Genomic DNA, 26,795 nt, shown 5'->3' with positions numbered 1-26,795 from the left:
GGTTATTGACTTTCTCGTCTACCTCCCCTGCTAGATTTGGAGCAACTGGAAGGGTCTGACACATAGTGGATTCTCAATATCTGCTTATTGAACGAGATGAAAAAGTTGTAGGTTGCACAACAATGTGAGTATACTTAATGCTGCTGAACTGTATGCTTAGAAATGGTTTTAAATGGTGAATTTCATGTTATATAGATTTTACCACAATAAAAAATGTTTACTGAGTGAATAAACGAATGGATGAACAAACAGAGCACATGCAGGGCCTCTTCTTCACCATCTCCTTCACCCTGTGCCTCCAAAGACATCCAGTCATAATCTAGGTTCTCCTGCTGTCTAATCTCAAGGTAGAGTTCAGGTCAGTTCAGCAAATACTCCGTGAGCTCCTGCTGTGCTCCAGGAGCTATACAAGGCACTGGGGGCACAAGGCAGACTATGCCGTGGAATTGGCAAGGAGCCAACTTCCAGGGGCAAGCCTTCTGTCTCCCGTTTACTACCTACTCCCTAGCCTCTTTCTTTCCCACCTCCTTGGCTTTCTGTCTGCTCGCTGGTTTCAGTCCCCCAACGCCCTGCTCTGGTTTCCAGGGGCACTCAAACCCAAATACGTTTCTCTCATCAGCACGTGTTTCCCATTTGTATCTCTCGCCTAGAAAGGCAAAGCATTTTCATGAACTCTCCTCCTAAGAGACAGGAAAAGGCGTGGAAAAGACCCAGGAGTTGAGCTCTCACCCCTCCCATTTTCTTCTTCTTCTTCTTTTTTTTTTAAGGAGAAGCAGACAGAAGTGATACATTTTCTTTTTAAAGAAACTCCCCCTGTTAGGATTTCCCTGGTTGGGCAGTGGTTAAGACTCCCAGCTCCCAATGCAGGGGGCCTGGGTTTGATCCCTGGTCAGAGAACTAGATCCCACAGGCATGCTGCAACTAAGAGTTCGCATGCTGCGACTGAGTTTACATGCCACAACTAAGGAGCTCGCCTGCTGCAGCTAAGACCCAGCACAACCAAATAAGTAAATACAATAAATAAATATTAAAAACAAACAAAAAAACTCCCCCTGCTCCTAAGAACATCCAGGAATCCTGTCTCTTCAAGGCCTTTGTTCCTGAGGCATTCCTGGCCACCCCCACCAGGTCTTGGGGCTCCAGCCACAGGATGCCTTACCTCCTTCACTCCTCTGTAGCTGCTTTCTTCAATGGTCCCTCTGGCTAGGGTTACCTCCCTTAGCTCTTAGCTCAGAGGCCCTGGGGTTACTAGACAACCAGGTACCACCCTCCATTCCTAGGGAATTCTTTGATTGACAGCTCAAATGCCCTATCTTAGTGCTGAACTCTGCTGGTGCTTGGGCACAGATAGCAGGATTCCATTGCTCTTCCTGCCCCATCTCTCCCCACCCTTGCAGACACACACCTCAAGCCCTTCACTTCAAGCAAGAACCAAACATCAAGGGCTTGTTACTAGTTACAGCTTCAAAGGTCACCTATCCCATTCCCTCATTTCACAGAGGAAGGGACCTCAGAAGAGCAGGTGTAACTTGCCTGAGATCACAAAGCAGTCATGTAGCTGGGATTAGAGCCCAGCTTTTCGGATTCTGGGCTAACTAGCCTAAGGTCCCTTCCACTAACTGTGACTGCAAGTTTTAATGAGGCTTGGGTTGTCCCAGAAGTGAACCCTATCACACACAGACACACATGAACACAAACACACTCTTATACACTATGTTTCTGTGTGATAGTTTCACATTTAGGAACAGGGTGAAAAGTTGATGGTCAGGAAAGGCTTGGAGATCAGAAGAGCCTTGCTGCCCCCGGACGCCTTTTCCCAGCTCCACTGATCTGCAACCTCCAGTTTCTGCTTAATGAGAAGACAGCAGGCCCCAGGACAACGGGCACCTACTGCCCTACCTCACCAAGGGTGGCCTGCATCAGAAAGCGAATGTCCTCATTTAACTGGGAGAAAGGCCTCTTTTAAGTAGAGAGGCCATGGCCAGAAACAAAATTATAAGGAAGTAGTTCGGCTCACCTGCATTTGCCGGGCGGCCTCTGCTGAGTGTCTGCTGTGTGCAGGCCTGGTGCCGTGTGCCACAGATGGTGCCCATGCCCGAGGCGGGCTCTCCTAGTTGCCTGCAGCTTCTGCCCATGGGCTGGGCCTTCAGGATGCTACCACAGTATAGCCAGAGCCAAATACGCAGCTCAGTCAGCTGTTCACTGAGCAGCCTCTCTTAAGGGGAGAGGAGGATTTGGGGAGGGGGCAGGGACTGAAACTGCTCTCACCAAGGTTCCAAGGACCTCTCAACGATCTAATGCTCATTTCTGAATCTTTTTTCTTGTTTGATTCCCTGCTGTATACGACACATCCTTGCAACTCTCTCCTCACTTGGTTCCATGACCCACTGTGTCCTGGCTGTCTTTCTCCTGTGCTGACAACTCCTTCTCCATCTCCTTTGTTTGCCCTCTGCCCACTTCTTAAATGCTAGTGTTCCCCAACACTCTGCCCTTTTTCTCTTTTCTTACTTTACATACTCAACCTCAAACACTGCATCCAGTCCTTTGAATTTTTTTTACTGAGTATCATTGATTTACAATATTGTGTTAGTTTCAGGTGTACAGCATAGTGATTCAGTGTTTCGGCAGATTATATCCTATTATAGCTTATTACAAGATATTGGGTATAATCCCCTGTGCTATACAGTAAATCCTTGTTGTTTATTTCATGTATAGTAGTTTGTATCTGTTCATCTCATACCCCTAATTTGTCTCTCTCCGCCTCCCTCTCCCTTTTGGTAACAAGTTTGTTTTCTATGTCTCTGAGTCTGTTTTTGTTTTGTATATACATTCATTTGTATTATTTTTTTAGATTCCATGTATAAGTGCTATCATATAGCATTTGCCTTTCCCTGTCTGACAGTTCACTGAGCATAATGTTTTCTAGGCCCATCCACATTGCTACAAATGGCAATATTTTATTCCTTTTTATGGCTAATATTTCATTATGCATATATATATATAAACGTATATATACATATATATCTCACATCTTCTTAAACCAATCATCTGCTGCTGGGCACTTGGGTTGCTTGCTTCCATGTCTTGGCTACTGCAAATGGTACTGCTATGAGCACTAAGGTTCATGTATCTTTTCAAATTAGTGTTCTTGTTCACTCTGATTATAACACCACCAATAAGCCACTAATTTCTAAATGTATACCACTAGAGTTAGCTTGCCCAAGTGAAATTGCTGTTTCCTCAAATCTACCCATCCTGTGTATCCACTGTTACTTGATAAACCACTAAACCAGTCTCTAAGCTGGAAACCCAAGAGACATCCATGACCCCCTCTCCTCCAGCTCTCAGTCCTTTGGATTCTACCTCTGAAACCTCCCTCCACTGTACCCTCTCTTCTGCAGTCTCATGGCCAGGGCCTTGGAGGTGGTATAGTATATAGAGGTTGAGAACTCAAGCCTGGAGTTGGACGACCTGAGGCTTTGAATCGTGGCTCTACCAGTTTTTAGCTGTGTGACATTTCTAGGTCTCAGTTTCCTCCTTGCTCTTGCGCATGCTTTTCCCACTGACTAACATTCCACTGTTCTTCAATCTGATGAATTCTTGTTAACTTCAACCCAGACCAGCTGTCACCTCAACTAGGAAGTCTTCCTGTCTTTCACCGCTCTTAATAATAGCAGTGATCTCCTCCCCCTGTGTATCACTGAAGTCTGATCCATCTGACTGTGTTTATCCCTCATTCCAGAAAAGCAGGCTTCTTCAGGGCATTAATTGTACCCATCTATCTGCATCAGTACCACCTAGTTCACTGCATGGCACCAAGTAGGCCCTCAAGTTAGCGGGACCAAAGAATACTATAGGAAGTGGAGGGGGGTTAATGGGAATACTAGGGGGAAATGATAGAGGCAGGGGCAGGCGCAGGGGCTGCTTGAAATAAGACGGTTTAGCCGCCCAAAGTACCGCAGGAACGCGAGCGCCTCCCCGCCTTGGGCGGTACCCTTCTCCCCACCTGGCGGCGCGCCTCACAAGCTTGGAACTACAAATCCCAGAGGCCCCTGCGGCACAGACCGGAAGTGTCCTGTCCGCCTGTGGCTACGGTGAGGGGCGGTGGCCGGGCGGCGGGAGATTCAAACCTGAAAAGAAGGAGGAACATGGAGGGGAGAGGAACGGGCCCGGGCCCGGCCATCTGTGAGTGCCAGAGGGGCCTAGAAGGGGTCGGCAGTGGTGCCACTGGTCGGGGACTCGGCGGTCCTGGGAGAGGCTGGGGCTGGGGCTGGGGCTGGGCGCAGGGCCCGCCAGGCAAGGGGCGGCCGGACTGTACTAGGTGGGGAGGGAGCCCTCAGCCCGGACTCCTGGCGCAGGAGTCAAGCTGTGACCCGCGAAACGCTCCGACTTCTGTGTCGCGCTTCACAGCTTACAGAGAGTTCTCTCCCAGATTCTGGGGCTCCGGGGCTGGGAGAATGTAGGTGGTCTGGATGGCCCCTTAAAAATTCGGCAGTTACTGATGGCTACCATACTTGCCAAGCGCCACCAGGGGACGGCACGCCTAACAAGACCTGGGATGGGGGGCTTCCTTGACTTTTGATGCTTCTTTGAGACAATGCCTCTCAATCTTTACGGTGTCGGAATTACCCGGGGAGCTAATTTAAAACGCAGATTCCTGAATCCTATCCCAGAGCTTTAGCAACAATAGGTCTCGATTTGGGCCCATAATCTGCATTTATAACAAGTACCGCTGTGCTCTTCCGTCTCCCCACGTAATTGTGATGCAGGTAGTCAGTGTACCACACTTTCAAAAACACTGCTTTAGAAAGAGAGACTGGGGTCGGAAAAATGGGACTGCGGAAAGGTTTCCATCTGACCTTCTGAATGAAAAGCAAAATCTACTCCTTTCCCTACCTCTCCATTAGGATTCAAAAAGCAAAGTCCACGTCCGTCTATCTGTTGAAGGAAAGCTACTTGCAGACCTGAAAAGCACAGGAAACCTGATTTTTTTTTTAACACTCTGTGTGTATGTACAAAGTCCCACCCGTCTCTCACAGTCCTCGATTCATAACTCTGAAGTGATGTCACTCACTTACTGGTTTATTTTCCATGCTTAGCAACCAACACTTGTTCCTTGTACACCCTCTCAGAGGAACTGATGGATTTCCTGCGATTGGCTAGTGCTTTCAAATCTGAACGTGGAGGAATGTGTGTGTGTGTGTGTGTGTGTGTGTGTGTTTTAACTTGCTTAACTGCCAATTCGAAGAAGCCCTGCCCCTCCTCCAAATCATATTGCAGGATATACAACATAAGGAAAAGAGATAAAGAGTGGGAACGACATTAAGTGCTGAGTCAAAGACATTTGCTAAGCTCTTTCTCTTTTCAAGCTCTCTGACTTTATTTTCTTGGTGTATGTGTGTAGCTTTCTCTCATTTTGTCTGATTTTGTATTGTCTTCCCTAAGGAGACTAGAGAGATGGGGGAGAAGAGGGGGAAAAGGATAAAAGGAGGCTGTGGCTAAGGCAGAATATGAATGCTCTCTCATTTAAGGGATTTCCTGTTCTTGAGTTTGGGAGTCAGAGTATTGTCTGCATTTTATTTAGCTTGGAGATTATTGTACTCCTCAGGTGACCTATACCAAAAGGGAGAGTAAATACACCTTTGTGATCTTTTAAAATTCTCTGTCCTTCCACTTAATCCCTAGTGAGTGGCTTTTTTTTCACATGGTTCCCTCTGTTGAGCTGCCTTTTCTCCCTTTCTGCCTGATCATTCTTTAAGATTCTACTTGCAGATAGAATCCTTTGCTCCCTCTGCTGCTTCCATAGACTGTTCATGAGCTCTGATCACACTTATCACGTTAGGTTGAAGTTTTTTTACTTACATGTTTTTCCCCTCTAATAATAATCTTTGTACTTCTTGAGAGTAGGGGTCCGCTAGTCCAGTGCCTGACATACAGGAGGTACTGAAGGAATGAATGGTGCTGAATGATGAGTCCTAGTTGGTTCTGTTAACCTAGCCTCTAGGAGAGTACCTGAGGAGGATGACACAAGTCCAGTTCTTGGAGAACTCAGAGTCTAGGGATAAAATGCAGAGCTAAGTTCCCAGCCAAGGAGAGATCTGGCATCCCTACTAGGAGGTACTGAAGGAAGAACCGTGAAGCAGGCTTTAGAAGGAGGAGGGCAGGAAGATGGCTAGAGAGGAAAGGGAAGGAATGCCTCCAAGACAGAAAGGATCCCCTTTTAAAGGGTGGAGAGGCCTCCCTTTAACAGGGTGCTGACTAGGATAGCTTTACTGGATGAGAGCAGAAGATTGGAGCCAGTGTCCTGAGAATAGGGGCCAGACATGTGGGAGATGCCTCCAGTTTCCGAGTAGAGTTGCCTTAGAAAGTCTGTTACGAAGAAGCTTGCTGCAGCCCTCTATCTAACACTCGCTTCCTTGATTCCTCAGATGAACGCCTCACCGCTGAGGAAATGGATGAACAGAGGCGGCAGAACGTGGCTTATCAGTACCTGTGCCGGCTGGAGGAAGCCAAGCGGTGAGCAGAGGGTCTGCCTCTTTCTGGTCTCCCTTTCCCGCCCTGCCCACCCCAGGCACCTGCCCCCAAAGCAAGTACAAAAAGACAAGAGTCCATTCTATGGGAAAGGGAGAATTGAAATAGCATTTTTTTAAAGATTATTTTTTAGAGCAGTTCTTGGTTCACAGCAACATTAAGAGAAAGATACAGGGATTTTCCATATGCCTCCTCCCCACAAACGTACATACCCTCCCTGTATCAACGTCCCCCCACAAGAGTGGTATGTTTGTTACAACTGATAAATCTACCTTGACACATAATCACCCAAAGTCCATAGTTTGCCTTAGAGTTCACGCTTTGTATTGTATACTGTATTCTATGAGTTCAGACAAATGTATAATGACATATATCCATCCATTATTATAGTATCATAGAGTAGTTTCACTGCCCTAAAAAGTCTCTGTGTTTCACCCTCTGCCCCACCCCCTCCCCCAGCTCCTGGCAACCACTCATTTTTACTGTCTCCATAGTTTTGCCTTTTCCAGAATTTCACATACCTGGAATCATGCAATATGTAGCCTTTTCAGATTGGTTTCTTTAACTTAGTAATATGCATTTAAGTTTCGTCCGTGTCTTCTCATGTCTTCATAGCTCATTTTTTTACTAGTGCTGAATAATATTGCATTGTCTAGATGTACCACAGTTTATTAATCCATTCACCTGTTCAAGGTCATCTTGGTTGCTTCCAAATTTTGGCAGTTATGAACAGAGCTGCTATAAACACCTTGCTCAGGTTTTTATGTAGATGTAAGTTTTCGACTCCCTTGGCTAAATACCAAAGAGCAAACAGCTTTCCAAAGTGGCTTTACCATTTTGCATTCCCACCAGCAATGAATGCGAGTTCCTGTTGCTCCACACCCTCAGCGGCATTTGGTGTTGTCAGTGTTCCAGATTGTGGCCGTTCTAATAGGTCTATATTGGTATCTCGTCGTTGTTTTAATTTGCATTTCCCTGGTGACATGTGATATGAAGCATCTTTTCAGAGGCTTGTTTGCCATCTGTATATCTTCTTTGTATATCTTTCTTTGGTGAGGTGTCTGTTAAGGTCTTTGTCCCATTTAAAAAATTTTCTCCTGATCTGTGGCTTGTCTTATTGTTTTCTTTCCTTTTTTTTTCATATTTAACATTTTTAAGTTTAATAGAACCTTAAAAAAATTTTTTTAAGTATACAATTTGATATTTTTTCTTATTAGTAATGTATATATGGCAATCTCAATCTCCCAATTCATCCCACCTCAACCCCTCCCCGCTTTCCCCCCCTTGATGTCCATATGTTTGTTCTCTACATCTGTGTCTGTATTTCTGCCTTGAAAACCAGTTGATCTGTACCATTTTTCTAGATTCTGCAGATACGCATTAATATACAGTATTGTTTTTCTCTTTCTGACTTACTTCACTCTGTATGACAGTCTCTAGGTCCATCCATGTCTCTACAAATGACCCAATTTCATTCCTTTTTATGGCTGGATAATATTCCATTGTATACATGTACCACATCTTTATCCGTGCATCTGTTGATGGACATGTAGTTTGCTTCCATCACCTGGCTATTGTAAATAGTGCTGCGGTGAACATTGGGGTGCATGTGTCTTTTTGAATTATGGTTTTCTATGGCTTTGTGCCCAGTAGTGGGATGGCTGAGTCATATGGTAATTCTATTTTTAGTTTTTTAAAGAACCTCCATACTGTTCTCCGTAATGGCTATATCAATTTGCATTCCCACCAACAGGGCAAGAGGGTTCCCTTTACTCCACACCCTCTCCAGCATTTGTTGTTTATAGATTTTCTGATGATGCCCATTCTAAACAGTGTGAGGTGATACCTCATTGTAGTTTTGATTTGCATTTCTCCAAGAATTAGTGATGTTGAACAACTTTTCATGTGCCTCTTGGCCATCTATATGTCTTCTTCGGAAAAGTGCCTATTTAGATCTTCTGCCCATTTTTTGATTGGGTTTTTGTTTTTTTGATATTGAGCTGCATGAACTGTTTATATACTTTGGAGATTAATCTTTTGTCTGTTGATTCATTTGCAAATATTTTCTCCCATTCTGTGGGTTGTCTTTTTTGTCTCATTTATAGTTTCCTTTGCTGTGCAAAAGCTTTTAAGTTTCATTAGGTCCCACTTGATTATTTTTATTTTCATTACTCTAGGAGGTGGGTCAAAAAAGATCTTGCTGTGATTATATCAAAGAGTGTTCTTCCTATGTTTTCCTGCAAGAGTTTTATAGTGTCTGGCCTTACATTTAGGTCTTTAATCCATTTTGAGTTTACTTTTGTGTATGATGTTAGGGAATGTTCTAATTTCATTCTTTTACATGTAGCTGTCTGGTTTTCCCAGCATCACTTATTGAAGAGGCTGTCTTTTCTCCATTGTATATCCTTGCCTCCTTTGTCATAGATTAGTTGATCATAGATGTGTGGGTTTATCTCTGGGCTTTCTTTGATGTTCCATTGGTCTATATTTCTGTTTTTGTGCCAGTACCATATTGTCATGATTACTGTAGCTTTGTAGTATAATCTGAAGTCAAGGAGCCTGATTCCTCCAGCTTTGTTGGTTTTTTTTTCCTCTCAAGATTGCTTTGGCTATTTGGGGTCTTTTGTGTCTCCATACAAATTTTAGGCTTTTTTATTCTAGTTCTGTAAAAAATGCCATTGGTAATTTGATAGGGATTGCACTGAATCTGTAAATCTGCTTTGGGTGGTACAGACATTTTCATAATACTGATTCTTCCAATCCAAGAACATGGTATATCTCCCCATCTGTGTGTGTCATCTTTGATTTCTTTCATCAGTGTCTTAGAGTTTTCTGAGTACAGGTCTGTTACCTTCTTAGGTTTATTCCTAGGTGTTTTATTCTTTTTGTTGCAATAGTGAATAGGATTGTTTCCTTAATTTCTCTTTATGATCTTTCATTGTTAGTGTATAGGAATGCAAGAGGTTTCTGTGTATTGATTTTGTATCCTGAAACTTTACCAAATTCATTGATTAGCTTTAGCAGTTTTCCGGTGGCATCTTTAGGATTTTCTATGTATATAGTATCATTCATCTGCAAACAGTGACAGTTTTACTTCTTCTTTTCCAATTTGGATTCCTTTTATTTCTTTTTCTTCTCTGATTGCTGTGGCAAGGACTTCCAAAACTATGTCTAGTAGTAGTGGTGAGAGTGGACATCCTTGTCTTGTTCCTGATCTTAGAGGGAATGCTTTCAGTTTTTCACCATTGAGAATGACGTTTGCTGTGGGTTTGTCATATATGGCCTTTACTATGTTGAGGTAGCTTCCCTCTACGCCCACTTTCTGGAGAGTTTTTATCATAAATGGGTGTTGAATTTTGTCAGAAGCTTTTTCTGCATCTGTTGAGATGATCGTATGTTTTTTATTCTTCAGTTTGTTAATATGGTATATCACATTGATTGATTTGCATATATTGACGAATCCTTGCATCCCTGGGATAAATCCCACTTGATCATGGTGTATGATCCTTTTAATGTGTTGTGGGATTTTGTTTGCTAGTATTTTGTTGAGGATTTTTGCATGTACATTCATCAGTGATATTGGTCTGTAATTTTCTTTTTTTGTAGTATCTTTGTCTGGTTTTGGTATCAGGGTGATGGTGGCCTTGTAGAATGAGTTCGAGAGTATTCTTCCTCTGCAATTTTTTGGAAGAGTTTGAGAAGGATGAGTGTTAGCTCTTCTCTAAATGTTTGATAGAATTCACCTGTGAATCCATCTGGTCCTGGACTTTTGTTTGTTGGAAGATTTTTAATCACAGTTTCAATTTCATTACTTGTGATTAGTCTCTTCATATTTTCTATTTCTTTCTGATTCAGTCTTGGAAGGTTATAACTTTCTAAGAATTTGTCCATTTCTTCCAGGTTGTCCATTTTATTGGCATATAGTTGCTTGTAGTAGTCTCTTATGATGCTTTGTATTTCTGTGGTATCCATTGTAACTTCTGTTTCATTTCTAATTTTACTTTTTTATTTTTAATTTTTATTTTTTTGATGGAAAACCTAGATTTATTTGTTAAGCTGTTACAAAGACAAAACAATTATCTGAAGTACTTTGAGAACTGCATCCCAATTTCACTTGTTCTTTTACAGAAACTAAGAGGTTGGAAATGAAAGGATGTAACCTAAGAGGTTATAACAGAACAGACTGGTAAAACACGGTGAAAGGAGCAAAGGCTAGGCAGAAGCACTTGTATTAGTGGTAGTATGTGTGGCTGGGCCGTTTCTGAAGAATCTCCCCAGAGTTAACCAATTAAAGGTTAATTAAATGTCTTTTTATTAATTGGGCCCCCAGTTAGTAAAAAGACCTTTGTCCCTGTGGAGACTGTGCAAAGGCCAGGATTTCTCTGAGATCTCTGTTTTTCTTCTTTAAGGAGTAAGGATATCCTTAGGCCCTAAGGTATATATCTTAGATTCAGCCTCTCTCTTTCCTGTACAGTCTACCTACACCTTCAAGCGCCAGTGCGTTTTCACCATGTAGTCCTGCTAGGTTATGAGGATGCATATAGTGAAGGCAGGAATTATAGGCCTACTCAGAGGGTACACCTAGACACAAAGTTTGGGGTAAACGATAAACTACAAATACCCTCTTAAGTTAATTCACCTTTGTTAATAAAGGCCATAGTTTCTTGTGCTGGTGACAACTTGTCTCAGTATAGTCTGTCTCAAGAAAGAACTGGTTCAGTTAAGTTTTGGAGAAGGAAAAAGACTTTCATAAACACCCACTCCACAGTGGAAGAGGCACCAAGTTCTCTCCTACAGTTATGAGCAGAATCCTAAAGCAGCGTCAATCATTTTCAGTGATCACCATCTGCATCCTCAAACTGTCCCACAGCTGCTGGTGTAGTGTCTACCTCCATTCCATCTTCATAATCTGTTACTGAATCTTCTGTCCGAACTCCAGCCATGTTATACTGGCTGCTCACAGACCGAGAAAGCATTCCTTCTAATCTCTCCGGTGTGGCTGGCCTTCTGCTGTTAAATGGGATAATCCTTCTTCATAGGTGTAAAATGTAGTGATGTCCCCCTTCCCTTGTTCATGTGCTTCCACATCATATTCTTCTCCATTTTAATCATCTGAATCTTCATCCCCAGGATCTGGATGCAAAGCCTGGCATTCACACATTGCAGTGACCATTGCCTCCAATGCTGATTTATCACTAGGCGCAAATCTAAATTCAACAATAGGTTCAATATCATCGTCACTGTCTTCCTCTTCTTCATCAGCAACAGATTCTTTTGATTCTTCTCCAGATTTGGCATAACCATAACATACAAATGCTCTCGTGGATAGGCATTTAGGTCCCTGGACACCGCATGCAAACTAATGGTGGGGTATTCCAGTGAGAATCCTAATCCAGAGCAATCTAACCAAGACAGGCGGCTCTCGGCCATGTAAAGGGTGCCAATGCCGAGGCCCTTCCCATTCAGCACAGCCTCGGTATCTGGCTGCTGCTGCTGGAGCCCCTCAGCTGACCCAGGCGGTGGGAAACTTTTGAGGAAGCTCATTGCAGCAAGGAGCGCGGAGACACCGGCCAGGAGAGAGCTGAAGCACGGCAAAACCATCTAATTTTATTGATTTGAGTCCTCTCCCTCTTTTTCTTGATGAGTTTGGCTAAAGGTTTATCAATTTTGTTTATCTTCTCAAAGAACCAGCTTTTAGTTTTATTGATCTTTGCTATTGTTTTCTTTGTTTCTATTTCATTTATTTCTGCTCTGATCTTTGTGATTTCTTTCCTTCTACTAACTTTGGGTTTTGTTTGCTCTTCTTTCTCTAGTTTCTTTAGGTGTAAGGTTAAATTGTCTGGGATTTTTCTTGTTTCTTGAGGTAGGATTGTATTGCTATAAACTTCCCTCTTAGAACTGCTTTTGTTGCATCCCATGGGTTTTGGATCACTGTGTTTTCATTGTCATTTGTCTCTAGGTATTTTTTGATTTCCTCTTTGATTTCTCAGTGATCCCTTGGTTATTTGGTGGCATATTGTTTAGCCTGCATGTGTTTGTGTTTTTTACAGTTTTTTTCCTGTAATTTATTTCTAGTCTCATAGTGTTGTAGTCAGAAAAGATGCTTGATATGATTTCAATTTTCTTAAATTTACCAAGGCTTGATTTGTGACCCAAGATGTGATCTATCCTGGAGAATTCTCTGTGTGCATTTCAGAAGAAAGTGTAATCTGCTGTTTTTGGATGGAATGTCCTATAAAGATCAATTAAATCTAGCTGGTTTATTGTGTCATTTAAAGCTTGTGTTTCCTTATTAATTTTCTGTCTGGATGATCTGTCCATTGGTGTAAGTGGGGTGTTAAAGTCTCCCACTATTATTGTGTTACTGTCAGTTTCCTCTTTTATAGTTGTTAGCATTTGCCTTGTATATTGAAGTGCTCCCATGTTGGGTGCATATATATTTATAATTGTTATCTGCTCTTCTTGGATTGACCGCTTGATCATTATGTATGCCCTTCCTTGTCTCTTGCATCATTCTTTATTTTTTTTTTTCTGAAATTTTTTTTTTTTAATTTTTTTTAAATTTTTTTTTTTTAATTTTTTTTTGGGGGGGTACACCAAGTTCAATCATCTGTTTTTATAGCATCATTCTTTATTTTAAAGTGTACTTTATCTGATATGATTGTTGCCACTCCAGCTTTCTTTTAATTTCCATTTGCATGGAATACCTTTTTCCATCCCCTTACTTTCAGTCTGTATGTGTCCCTAGGTCTGAAGTGGGTCTCTTGCAGACAGCATGTATATGGGTCTTGTTTTTGTATTCATTCAGCTAGTCTGTGTCTTTTGGTTGGACCATTTAATCTATTTACATTCAAGGTAATTATCAATATGTATGTTCCTGTTACCATTTTCTTAATTGTTTTGGGTTTGTTTTTGTAGGTCCTTTTCTTCTCTTGTGTTTCCCACTTAGAGAAGTTCCTCTAGCATTTGTTGTAAGGCTGGTTTGGTGGTGCTGAATTCTCTTAGCTGTTGCTTGTCTGTAAAGCTTTTGATTTCTCCATCAAATCTGAGTGAGATCCTTGCTGGGTAGAGTATTCTTGGTCATAGGTTCTTCTCTTTCATCACTTTAAATATATCATGCCACTCCCTCTGACTTGCAGAGTTTCTGCTGAGAAATCAGCTCTTAATCTTATGGGAGTTCCCTTGTATGTTGTCGTTTTTCCCTTGTTGCTTTTAATAATTTTTCTTTGTCTTTATTTTTTGTCAGTTTGATTACTACATGTCTTGGCATGTTTCTCCTTGGATTTATCCTGCTTGGGACTCTCTGTGCTTCCTGGACTTGGGTGGCTGTTTCCTTTCCCATGTTAGGGAACTTTTCAACTATAATCTCTTCAAATATTTCTCAGGTCCTTTCTCTCTCTCTTCTCCTTCTGGGTCCCCTACAATGTGAATGTTGCTCTGTTTAATGTTGTCCCAGAGATCTCTTAGGCTGTCTTCAGTTCTTTTCATTCTTTTTTCTTTATTCTGTTCTGCGGCAGTGATTTCCACCATTCCGTCTTCTAGGTCACTTATCTGTTCTTCTGCCTCAGTTATTCTGCTATTGATTCCTTCTAGTGTATTTTTCATTTCAGTTATTGTATTGCTTGTCTCTGTTTGTTTGTTCTTTAATTCTTCTAGGTCTTTGTTAAACATTTCTTGAATCTTTTCAATCTTTTCATCCAGTCTTTTTCTGAAGTCCTGGATCATCTTCACTATTATTATTCTGAATTATTTTTCTGGAAGGTTGTGTATCTCCATGTAGTTGTTTTTCTGGGGTTTTATCTTGTTCCTTCATCTGGTACAAAGTCCTCTGCCTTTTCATTTTGTTTATCTTTCTGTGGCTGTGGTTTTTGTTCTGCAGACTGCAGGATTATAGTTCTTGCTACTGCTGTCTGCCCTCTGGTGGATGAGACTATCTAAGAGACTTGTTTTATGCTTCCTGATGGAAGGGACTGGTAGTGGATAGAGCTGGGTGTTGCTCTGGTGGGCAGAGCTCAGTAAAACTATAATCTGCTTGTCTGCTGATGGGTGGGGCTGAGTTCCCTCCCTATTGGTTGTTTGACCTGAGGTGACCCAGCACTGGCTCTTTGGTGGGGCTAATGGCGGACTCCAGGAGAGCACACACCAATGAGTACTTCCCAGAACTTCTCCTGCCAGTGTCCTTATCCCCACCATGAGTCACAGCCACCCGCTGCCTCTGCAGGCGACCCTCCATCACTAGCAGGTAAGTCTGGTTCAGTTTCCTATGGGGTCACTACTCCTTCACCCTGAGTTCTGGTGTGCATACTACTTTGTGTGTAACCTCCAAGAGTGGAGTCTCTGTTTCCTCCAGTCCTGTGGAGGTCCTGCAATCAAATCCTTCTGGCCTTCAAAGTCTGATTCTCTGGGGATTCCTCCTCCCATTGCTAGATTCCCAGGTTGGGAAGCCTGATGTGGGGCTCAGAACCCTCACTCCGGTGGGTGGACTTCTGTGATATAATTGTTCTCAGTTTGTGAGTTGCCCATCCAGCAGTTATGGGATTTGGTTTTATCACAGTTGTGCCCCTCCTACAGTCTCATTGTGGCTTCTCCTTTGTCTTTAGATGTGGGGTATCTTTTTTGGTGAGTTCCGGTGTCTTCCTGTCAATGATTGTTCAGCAGTTAGTTGTGATTCTGGTGCTCTCACAACAGGGAGTCTCATTATTTTCTTGACATTGCCTTTTGTAGAGCAGAAGTTTTGAATTTTAGTGAAATCTAGCTTATTAATTATTTCTTTAATGATTGTACCTTTGGTGTTTTATCTAAAAAGTCATTGCCATACCCAAGGTCACCTAGGTTTCCTCCTATGTTGTCTTCCAGGAGTTTTACAGTTTTGCATTTTACCTTGAAGTTGATGCTCCATTTTGAATTGATTTTTGTGAAGAGTGTAAGGTCTGTGTCTAGATTCATTTTTTCACATGTGGATATCTACTTATTCCAGCACCATTTTTTGAAGAGACGATCTTTGCTCCATTGTATTGCCTTTGCTCCTTTGTCAAAGATCAATTAACTGTATTTATGTGGGTCTCTGTTCTGTTCCACTGATGTATTTGTCTTTTCTTTCACCAATACCACACTGTCTTGACTACTGTGGCTAAGTCAGGTAGTGTTAGTGTGCCAGCTTTGTTCTTATCCTTCAATATCATGTTGGCTATTCTGGGTATTTTTGTCTCTCTGTGTAAACTTTGTCTCATGCTCTACCCGCTGAGCTAGCCAGGTGCGCCTCCATATAAACTTTAGAATCAGTGTGTGGAGAGCCACAAAATTGCTGGGATTTTGGTAAGGATTGCATTGAATCTATAGCTCAAGTTGGGAAGAACTAATATCTTGACAATATTAAGTCTTCCTATCCATGAATATGGAGTATCTCTCCATTTTTTTAGTTCTTTTTTGATTTCATTCATCAGAGTTTTTTAGCTTTCCTCATGCAGATCTTGTACATATTTTGTTAGACTTATACCTAAGTATTTCATTTTGGGGGGGGGTGCTGATGTAAATGGTATTTTTTTGTTGTTTTATTGTTGTTGTTGTTTTTAATTAATTTATTTATTTATTCATTGGATGCGTTGGGTCTTTGTTGCTTCGCGTGAGCTTTCTCTATTTGCAGAGAGCGGGGGCTACTCTTCATTTCAGTGCATGGGCTTCTCATTGCAGTGGCTTCTTTCATTGCGGAGCACAGACTCTAGGCACGTGGGCTGCAGTAGTTGTGGCTTGCGGGCTCTAGAGCGCAGGCTCTATAGTTGTGGTGCATAAGCTTAGTTGCCCCATAGCATGTGGGATCTTCCCAGACCAGGGCTTGGACCCGTGTCCCCTGCATTGGCAGGTGGATTCTTAACCATTGCCACACCAGGCAAGTCCAGTATTATGTTTTTAATTTAAAATTCTATTTGTTCATTGCTGGTGAATAGGAAAGCAGTTGACTTTTATAGATTAACCTTACCTTCTGCAACCTTGCTATAATCACTTATTAACTCCACGAGTTTGCTGGTATCATGCTTTCAGATTTTCTGCAAAGGCAATCATGCCATCTGTGGGCAAAGACAACATCACGTCCTTTTATCCCCCACACCCCTTTTTTTAAAAATTTATTTGGTTGCACCGGGATTAGTTTCAGCATGCAGGATCTTTGTTACGGCACGCAGGATCTTTAGTTGTGGCATGCAAGATCTCGTCCCCTGACCAAAGATTGAACCCAGGCCCCCTGCAATGGGAGCACAGAGCCTTAACCACTGTTCCACCAGGGAAGTCCTGCCCTACATACTTTAATACATATTTCTATATATGGACATTTGCTTATGTAACCACAATGCCATTATAATACCCACCTAAGTTATCTGTTAATCCTTGGAAGAACAACACCCAGGCCATTTTCAAATTTTCCCAGTTGTCTAAAAAAATCATCTGTTTTTACAGTTGGCTTATTCAGTTAAGGATCTGAAAGAGTTCACACATTACATTTGGTTGTTATGTACTAGTAAGTCTTCTTTAATCTAGAACTGACATAAACAGTTCTTTATGTCATTGACTTGTTGAAGAAACCAGGTCATTTGTCCTATAGAATATCTTACATTCTGGCTTTGTCTTTTCACTTCCTGTGTCACTCAACTTGGTCCTCTATACCCCATATTTCCTGTGAATGGATGTTCGCTGTAAAGATAGGATAAATGCTTAATTCTTTCCTTTTAATCAACAGCATATTTTTACTGTTCTCCAGAAAAAGTAGATAGGGTGGGGTAGATAGAAAACCAGGGTGTCTGTCAGGGAAGGCATGAAGTGAGGTGTGCCTGGCTCTCTCTTTGAAAACAGATATTTTCCTATGGGCTACAGTATGTGGTGAAGCCCTTAATCTCTCCCTCATAGAATCATCAGCCATAATAATACTTCACATTTATATTCAAGGTGTTTTCACATTCATTAGCTCATTTAATCCTGGTAGCTGCCCCCTGAAGATGGAAGTACAGGTGGCATCTTCATTTTGCTGATTCTGGAACTGAGGCCCAGAGAGGTGGAGTGGGGTAGATGGTGTGGAAAGCAGGTCTTCTGATTCCAAGGCCTGTGACCTTTCCATCCCTTTGTGCTGCTTCCCTTGCTTCAGCCCTGGGGGTTCCCTAGTCCCCTCATCATCCATCATCATCAAAGCTGGCTTATGGGCTGTGTAGACATGCCCTTTGTATACCTGGGTTCTCATGGTACACAAACATGCAGAATAAGAGAAGTGAGCAGGTACAATTTGGTTCAGTAGTCAACTGCATAACCAGACTGAGTGAGAGGTTATATCATGTAACAGGTAAGAGCCTGCTTAAGCCTCACTGAAGATGGGCAGCTTCAGTATCTGTCAGAGAAGATGTACTGGGGTGGGTGGGGCTGAGGATTGGCTGATCCAGGTGTTCAGGGCAACTTGGAAGAAGGTGGGAACAGCCAGGCAATGGGCAGAGAGGGGATTTGAGAGTAGGGTAGGAACGGGAGGCAGGATAGAGTGAGAGGATGCTTAGAGGGAGGGAAGGTCCTATGGTTGGAATGAGGTGCTATGGCCTGCGAAGGGGGTGAGAAGCTGCTCTCATGCTCTTGTGCTCTCAGCTGGATGGAGGCCTGCCTAAAGGAGGAGCTTCCTTCCCCGGTGGAGCTGGAGGAGAGCCTCCGGAACGGAGTGCTGCTGGCCAAGCTGGGCCACTGTTTTGCACCCTCCGTGGTTCCCTTGAAGAAGATCTATGACGTGGAACAGCTACGGTACAAGGTGGGGAGCAGAGGTTTCTACCTTCTACTTTCTTCCTCTCAAACTACCTGTGAGAGTAGGGTGACCATATAGTTTATTGTCCAAACCTGGGTACTATTAAGGATGAAAGGGGTGCTGTTAATGAATGCACTGGAACGACAGGTTTCAACTGATGTCTCCCAGCCAGGTGGTGTATACTATGCTTAGCAGCAAGGGGCACATGCTAGGTGGGCTTTGAGATGCCCCTGATATGAGAACTTCCAAGCAGACTTTTCTACCCACAGTCTACACTCAGAGGCTTGTGGACTTCGCCACCTCGAAGTTACTTCCAGGACACGCTGCCCCTTCCCTGTGCTCTAGTCAACCCAACCTGCCTCTCCTTCCCATCCCAGCTCTGGACTCCCCTTTTCTAGGAAGCCTCACTGGCTTGCTAATCCCATCCCTGTGCCATCCTTCCCAAATGACCCACTGGGTCTTCCATTCCTGGTGGTTTCTCTCTGTCTGTGTGTCTCTGTCCTGGGGAGATGGGAAATCCATAGGGCAGGGTCCTCTGCCCCCACCCCTTGAATCTTCAAGCTGTGGTCTGGGCTCTACCCTGAGGAAACCCTGAGAACTGTGGAAATAGAGTCTCTTCTCTTTCCTTCCCTTTCAGGCAACTGGCTTGCATTTCCGTCACACGGACAACATCAACTTTTGGCTGTCTGCAATAGCCCACATCGGTCTGCCTTCGGTAACACTGGGTCTCAAGATTGGGGTTCATCTTTGCCAGCACCCTCCCCCCCACCACACACATGCTTTATCTCCCCGGGACTCTTTAGTGCTCATCTCCATGTGTCTTCTAAATGAACTTAGATAATCTAAGAGTTTAAGGTCCCTGGGGCTGTATGCCTTTGAACCATGTTACTTGGTCTCTGCCTCCACTTCCCTGTGGGTAAAGGAAGTGAAGGGAGGTGAAGGCTCCCTCGCCCAGGATGCATTGTTCCCATCGGTCAGTGAGGCCCCTGTGTAGCTCAGGAGGTGGCCCTCATGTTGGCCAGCCATCTTGCCACCAGAATTTCATTGTGTGAAGCAGGGACATACCGCATCCCTAGGTGGTAGACTTGAAAGCCTAGGCCAGGACCCCAACTTGGCACATGCTGCATGTCCTCTCACTCTTTGACTCTCAGTTTGTTTCTAATCTGTGAAATGAGGATAGTAACCCTTCCCCTGTCTACCTTATAAGGTTGTCAGGAAGATCACATGATCTGTATGAATTCCTTTTGTGAATTATAAAGAACTATACAAATTAAGGCATAAGATTCTGTAGTATTTTTCTTCACCGTAGGAGGGAATTATAAGACAAAGAAATGGCAGTTAAGAAAGATGCTTTGGTGAGAGGCAGATCGATAGAGGCCGTGTGTTCTCAGAGAGGCTAGAACACTTTTAAGTTTCTAGATTTGGTCCTTTCTTATGTATCTAAGGTAACCAAGAGGTATTGAGGTTAAACCTCATTACAGTCGCCGGGTGTCATGGGAAATCATGCTGAGATGACTCAGTTCTTAGAGGGGCCCCTACTGATCAGAGACCTCTGGCTTGGAGACAGGGATGGCATGCCCTGACCCTTTGTGGTCCTTGGCAGTGTGCGTTTCATTAGGCCCTTTGTGGGATCATGGCCAGCTCCCAGCATGCCACCTTTCTGGCGAGAGTCCAAGGTGAGAGGCATAGGTTGACTATGTCTGTAGGATGGACAGGGGGCCTGTGTCTCCTGGAGCATGTGGCCTGCATCCTATAGCCTTGATAGCCTTGTCTGATGTTTGGTTAATCTGGGGCTGTGTCTGTGGCTTAGTGTGTGTCCCCAGTGCCTTTCTTTTACACTGAGTGCTTGGATGCAGTGCTGGCTGTAAAGAGTTGGGGAGGTTGACCCAGAAGCCCCAGGCAACAAAGGAGCACACACCCTAGGTCGGAGAGGAAGACCCATTCTTCAGCCCCTCTCCACATCTGGTGCTGCTTAAAAGTCTCCAGCGGCAGTAATTAGCTGATTTCCCCTCCAGACCTTCTTTCCAGAGACCACGGACATTTATGACAAGAAGAACATGCCCCGGGTGGTCTACTGCATCCATGCACTCAGGTGAGAAGCAAGACTTTTGTCATCCAGGTTCCGCTAGGTGGGTGCAACCAATAGTCAGCAGCAACAAACACTGCACCAGGGAGGATGGAGGGTAGACCACAGGGAGCACTTCTTGGAGTGAAATTTTTGATCTACATCGTTTTGTTTAGATTTATGTGCATGCTGGAGGGCACATTTACGTGCGACCTGTGTGAGTGAAGGGAAGGGGCAGGCAAGGAATAGTCTTCAGCTTGTGACTGGAGTGCAAAGAGGTCCGATTAGGATGCATCAGGAGTGTCACATGCTAGTCAGTGTGAGTGGAGAAGGCCACTCACAGCCAGCCATCAGCAACCAGTTGGCGAAATCACAGAAAGTGATTGACCAGTTCCTGTGTCCACCGTGTCATCTCTTCCTGACTTCATTTCCCACATCCTTTCAGGTCTCTGCCTTAGCTCAGTGGGTCTCTGCTTGCTATGCCCTTTCCATCCTCCATCTCCATCCAGTGACCCGCTCCTGCAGTGTGTCCCCTGTAAAGCCTTTCCAATCCCCCTGGACCTCCCACGGCACCTTATTTTCTGCTATAGCACTTGCCTTGGGCTGACTTACGATAACATCTCTCCCTGTGGATGGGGGGTGACTTGTGGGCGGGTGCTGAGTGGTCTTTACCTCCAAGTCCCCATAGTATCTCCTGCAAACCTATTATAGGCAGCATGTCAAAATGAATAGGCCCCAATGCCTTCCACTCTTTCCCAGTCTCTTCCTCTTCCGGCTGGGATTGGCCCCTCAGATACATGATCTCTACGGGAAAGTGAAATTCACAGGTGAGCCAAGCTCCTTCCCCAACCACCGCAGCCTGGGCAGGGTCTTAGGGGTTCCGGGCCTGATGAAGGGCACCTGTGCTATCATTGCAGCCGAGGAACTCAGCAACATGGCCTCTGAACTGGCTAAATATGGCCTCCAGCTGCCTGCCTTCAGCAAGATCGGGGGCATCCTGGCCAATGAACTCTCGGTGCATGAGGCTGCAGGTAGAGACTGGGCTCCCCTGCTGGGGTAGCTCAGGGAGTATGGGAGGACCTGAGTCTTATAGCCTCCGCAGAAATTCTGGATACTTCTGATCATAGGCAGGGCCATCAGCCTTGCCTGGTCCCTGTGGTTGGAAAAAGGGGGTGATGTCAGAGTTGCCTGCAGCTGGTTATTCTGTAGCTGGACTGGGGTTTGCTCTGGCCTCCTGACCTTGTTTTCCTGTTCCCTTCTAGTCCATGCAGCTGTTCTTGCCATCAATGAGGCAGTGGAGCGAGGGGTGGTCAAGGACACCCTGGCTGCCTTGCAGAATCCCAGTGCTCTGCTGGGGAATCTTCGAGAGCCTCTGGCAGCCATCTACCAGGAGCTGCTGGCCCAGGCCAAGATGGAGAAGGCTGCCAATGCCAGGAACCGCGTAAGGAGCCTTGAAGGGCAGGGGCCAAGAAGCTGGGTGGCCTGGAAAATCTTGAGTGAAACCAGGACTCCAATTTGTCCTGTCTCTGGGCTCCAAAGTTGCCTAGAGAAACTAACTTGTCAGTTATTTTAGAGAAGTAGGAGAGGAACTCAGGAGAATAATGAGAATTCAGAAGAGAAGATAGGGGAAAAGGTTCTGGGGCAGGGCTGAGAGACTGGAATGTAGAACTGGATGAGATTGGACTGGAGATTCCAAAGGTTAGTTCAACTTAACTACGTCAGTGCCGGGGGTTAGATCCCATGATTTCCCCAGATTCCTTCCAACCAGACTGACCTTTGGCCTTGGGAAGACCCTCCCCCCCCCAAAAAAAGAAGAAATAGTTATAGACAGGGAGGGAGGAATAAGAAAGATTGAATTGGTTTTCCCAGGTTCCCCTCTCAATGTAGTTTTTGCAGAATGATGGAGAAAGCCAGGACATCTATGACTGCTACCTAACTCAGGCTGAAATCCAGGGCAACATCAACCATGTCAATGGTAAGAGACAGGCCCGGAGGGCTTTGAAGAATAAGCCCCTGCCTAGGGAGTTTTGGGGTTGGCTTCTCTCAGGCCAGAAGGCCCAGCACCTCACTTGGGCCAACACTTATCTCAAGGAAAGATCAGAGTCAAGGCTGTGTGTGCTCTGCTTTATCAGTGTCTGGAGAAGTGGTCTCTGTCAGGGGGCTTCTGTCTTTTTTGTTTGCTTTTTGTTTGTGTTTTTTAAATTATTTATTTATTGGCTGCATTTGGCTGCATTTGTTGCTGCACACGGGCTAGAGAAAAGTTGCAGAGAGCAGGGGCTACTCTTCATTGTGGTGTGCGGGCTCCTCACTGCACGGGCTCTAGGCTTGTGGGCTTCAGTAGTTGTGGCACATGGGCTCAGTAGTTGTGGCTCACGGGCTTAGTTGCTCTGCGGCATGTGAGATCTTCCTGCAACAGGGATCAAGCCCGTGTCTCCTGCACTGAGAGGTGGATTCTTAACCACTGCGCCACTAGGAAGTCCAGGGCTTCTGTTTGAATGGAGATCCATGGGGAGGACAGAGGCAAAGGGGCAGGCTTTTCAGCTCTTGGTGCTGGGGGCAGTTGGTCTGGTGTCCTTCGAGAAGAGAGTTTGGAGAATGGATAGGAGCAGGAGAGGCTGCTTGAAGGCCCAGGATGGTGTGTGCATCTGCCTGTTTGGGTGAGGATGTCCTCAGGGTCTGGGGTGGTGAGATGGGAAGGCCTTGAAGATCAAGCTGAAGAATTTGGGCTGGGCCCTAGGAGCCCAGGGGCAGGGGTGGGGGTAACCCTGGGCGGGCAGGCAGAGGGCAGAGCTTGGGATGGTGAGGGGTGGGCTTTCTCACACCTTCTATTAAGGAGTCTTGGTCCTTTCAGTCCACGGGGCTCTAGAAGTTGTTGATGATGCCCTGGAAAGAGAGAGCCCTGAGGCCTTGCTTGAGGCCCTGCGAGACCCTGTCCTGGCCCTGCAAGGAGTGAGGAGAGACTTTGCTGACTGGTACCTGGAACAGCTGAGCTCAGACAGAGAGCAGAAAGCACAGGTCAGGCTCTGTCTGTGACCTGCTCCCTCCTCTATCTGACTCTGGATGGGGAAGGGGCTCACCACTGTCAATTCTTCCGTATTCAGTACGTGCTGACTCCTTGTTTAAATGGTTAAATTACCCCAAAGCCTAATAGACCAGACTGATCAGCTTCTGCCTTCTGAGCATCTCTCAAACTGGCCGGGGGTACCCAGAGGTAGTCCAGTAGGCAGTGATATGCGCACCCCCTACCCCATTGCTGAACTGAGGCTTCAGGTTAGCAATCTTATCTTCAATGCTACTGACTTTCTCCTTGACACTATTTATATTTGTGTTGCCTGTGCTGTTATTTCAGATGCTTGCTGGGTAAGAAAGAGTCAGAGGTTAGAGATGAGTTCTTAGGGGTGGGTGGGCCAGGCTGGTCTACCTAAAGGAGAGAGGTGGGATTGAGAGTGGGTGACTGGATGGACCTGGCGCTCATACTGGCAGCTCCTGAAGCATGTTCATGGCCCCAGGAGGACTCTCTGCTACTGCATCTCTTCCCTCTTCCAGGAGCTGGGCCTGGTAGAGCTTCTGGAAAAGGAGGAGGTCCAAGCTGGTGTGGCTGCAGCCAACATAAAGGGTGATCAGGAACAAGCCAGTAAGTCATCTCCAGACTGAGACCTGGTCTGGGTGTATCACTGGCACTTGGGAGAGCATGTACCTCCTTTGCCAGCTTCTATGTAGAGCAGTGTAGACTGCTACCTGATATTCCAGCCCGCCACCTAGTGTGCCCTGTTCCTGGCTGCCTGAGGGGATGCTACAGGTAAGTTCATTAAGGTCCCAGAGATAATGACAGTCAGCACTGCACCCGGCTGGACTCCTAGGGCACGCAGTTTCCTTGTAGGCACTTCCCCTGTATTTTGACCATTTCAACCTGCTTGGGTTCCTTTGGCTTCTGAGATATAGTGATGGACCAGATGAGAGAGACGCTCGTGATCCAGCTCAGTTTCCCTTAAAAACATGATATGGAAATATAATTCTTTACTAAAAGAATGTGAGTTAGTGATTGTCTCCCTCCCAGGGGGTCAATCTGGATAGCAAGCGTGACGAGAAATAGAGCGCTGAGGCGCCGCTCCGCAGCCTGCGGACCCCACGCCTGGCAGGAATGCTTGCCCCCGACTCGACCAGTCACCCCTCACCTCTGTCTGGCAGGGCTCTCCGGCGCTAGCTCGCGGGGCCCGCAGGCCACTCCTGGCTGACTGCCTGCCTTATCGCTCAGTTCATTCCTGTTGCCAGAGTAATCTCTCAAGCACAGATCTGATCTGATCTTCTCTGTTGAACGTCTTCAGACCTTCATGGGTTCTTCCATATTTCTCCCAGACTTCAGTGGCGTCTCCTCAGCATGGTAGCTGAAACCTTCCGAGTGTCTCCCCCAACCCTCCTCTTCACATCCCACCAGCCCAGTCGAGTCAGGCGACCTGTTCTTCCTTGACTGCCCCCAGCCTCGCCCCCACCAGGCCTCTGGTCCTCGGGATTACAGTTCTTCCACATTTTCCCTGGTGGAAAGCAGATGAAAACATCCTGACGAGCTGCCTCAAATGCTTCCTCCTCGGTGAAATCTTCCTACTCTCTCCCCCTAGAATCCCTCCTCTCCTGCACTGCCAGAGCATTTGCAGGGAGGGAGGTACCTCTCACATAGAAATGACAGCAGTGCAGTGTAGGTAATTTTGTATCCTTGTATTTCCCCAATAGATTTTGTGCTCCTTGATGTCAATGTCTGTATCTGCTTGGCATTTTATAAGCCCCAGCATTTGAAAACTAAAACCACATAGATGTACCAGGGCCCCTTTTTAGCTCACTCTCACCCTTTGCAGCCCAAATGGCTCCACCTTGGAGCTCGTTCCCTATTCCTCTGTGCTGTCATCGAGATTTGGTCCCGGGAGCCCCTTGACTAACCTCATCTTAGTTGCGCTCCATAGCCTCCTGTCAATCTTGTGCTCACCACCTTAGGAACTCACCTCTGCTGTGACAGCCGCTCCGTTACCTGCTGAGCTACTCAACTTCTAGGCCTGACAGATTGCTTCTTCCAGAGCCTCTTCTTAAAGTGACCTAGCCCCTTTTCCTCCCGAACATTTAGAAACGCATTTGGAACCTAGCAGAGGTTCAGACATTTCCCCTCAGAGATCGCCAGCAGGACCTAGTTAGCCAGGAGTGTAGTGATGGCACTGGAAGCCCAGCCTGTACAGCCTCTCCCTCCTCCCCTGCAGTGCTCCAGGCTGTGCAGAGGATCAACAGAGCCATCCGGAGGGGAGTGGCAGCGGACACTGTGAAGGAGCTGATGTGCCCGGAAGCCCAGCTGCCTCCAGTGTACCCCTTTGCCTCGGCTGTGTACCAGCAGGAGCTGGCAGTGCTCCAGCGGCAGCAGCAGGGGGTAAGCCCTAGAGGCAAGGGTCCAGCTCTTGGGTTCCCAAGGAGCCAGAGGGATCAGAGCAGTCAGTCCAGAGCACCCATGAGGGCACCCTTAGATGCTGGCAAGAGATTTGGGGTGGGAAGTAGGCTACCATCCTTGCCATCCTGAGTATATTATAATAGCAAATACCTTTGAGCAAACACTGCTTTAAGCACTCATTTAATCCTAAAAGAACCCTATGAGGTAAGTATTATTATTTCCATTTTAGAGATGAGGAAACAGATACAGAGGTTACGTAACTTGCCCAAAACAGCTGTAGCTGGCAGTACTGGGAGTGCATGCAAATCTGAATATACTTTGAAGCCTAAGCTTTTAACCACGCTGCTGTCCCAACTCCCCCCGTCCCTACCGTTTCTCTGACAGTGAGGTGATAGGGCCCTCCTGTAGGGACTTCCCAACCTGTTGGAGGAGTTGGAATACTGGAGGGTCTTGGCAGAGACACAGGGAGGAAGGAGTAGATGATGTGAATGGAAGAAGACTTCACACTAGGGAAATGGAGGGAACAGAGCCCAGGGTAGGTCTGGGAAGGCTTCTTGGAAGAGAGGAGACTCAATAAAGAATCCTACCCACAGCAGGCATTTGTAGAGCACTGCCTGCAGGCACGATGCTCAAGGAGGGCATGGTTTCAGTGTATGAGACTGCAGCACAAGGAAGCACAGAGTAAGTCCTAAGAAGTAGAGCATAGTGACTCATGTGGACTTTAGAGCCAGACTGCCTGCGTTAAATGTCAGCTCTACTATTTCCCAGCAGTGTGACCTTGGGCAACCTGTTTACCTCCTTTGCCCCTCAATTCGTGTATAAAGTGGAAATAATAATATATTTATCCCATAGGATTGTTGTAAGGATTAAATGAGTTAACATATGTGCTTAGAAATGAGCCTGGTGTGAAAGTTTTAGCTATTATTATTATTACTGTTACTCTTATGATCAGCAGCAGCATTCTGTGTGTAGAGGACAGGAAGGGCGCACCGCACGGGGAAGAGCACAAG

The 26,795-nt window shown here is 45.4% G+C and overlaps 1 protein-coding gene and 1 pseudogene across 5 annotated transcripts in view; one reads left to right on the top strand and one right to left on the bottom strand.

Annotated features, from left to right (window-relative positions):
• Positions 1 to 101: 101 nt before the first annotated feature.
• IQGAP3 (IQ motif containing GTPase activating protein 3) overlaps positions 102 to 26,795 on the top strand; it is a 52,153-nt gene continuing 25,459 nt past the window's right edge. For 2 of the 5 annotated variants that reach the window (XM_057726783.1, XM_057726746.1), the window contains exons 1-12: positions 4,132 to 4,185; positions 6,429 to 6,516; positions 18,145 to 18,301; positions 18,933 to 19,010; positions 20,311 to 20,387; positions 21,120 to 21,187; positions 21,278 to 21,391; positions 21,623 to 21,801; positions 22,248 to 22,335; positions 23,212 to 23,375; positions 23,907 to 23,994; positions 25,604 to 25,767. In XM_057726783.1, coding sequence (XP_057582766.1) covers positions 4,149 to 4,185; positions 6,429 to 6,516; positions 18,145 to 18,301; positions 18,933 to 19,010; positions 20,311 to 20,387; positions 21,120 to 21,187; positions 21,278 to 21,391; positions 21,623 to 21,801; positions 22,248 to 22,335; positions 23,212 to 23,375; positions 23,907 to 23,994; positions 25,604 to 25,767 — 1,302 coding nt within the window. In that variant the 5' untranslated portion in view covers positions 4,132 to 4,148. Of the gene's footprint in view, positions 125 to 4,131; positions 4,186 to 6,428; positions 6,517 to 18,144; positions 18,302 to 18,932; positions 19,011 to 20,310; positions 20,388 to 21,119; positions 21,188 to 21,277; positions 21,392 to 21,622; positions 21,802 to 22,247; positions 22,336 to 23,211; positions 23,376 to 23,906; positions 23,995 to 25,603; positions 25,768 to 26,795 lie in introns of those variants that run through there. The other 3 variants (XM_057726767.1, XM_057726756.1, XM_057726777.1) reach the window with 3 other exon arrangements.
• Positions 11,364 to 12,075, bottom strand: LOC130848355 (methylosome subunit pICln-like; annotated as a pseudogene).

Source organism: Hippopotamus amphibius, chromosome 1 (assembly GCF_030028045.1).
Source record: "Hippopotamus amphibius kiboko isolate mHipAmp2 chromosome 1, mHipAmp2.hap2, whole genome shotgun sequence".
Taxonomy (NCBI): domain Eukaryota; kingdom Metazoa; phylum Chordata; class Mammalia; order Artiodactyla; family Hippopotamidae; genus Hippopotamus; species Hippopotamus amphibius.
This window is presented reverse-complemented; position numbering and strand designations above follow the sequence as displayed.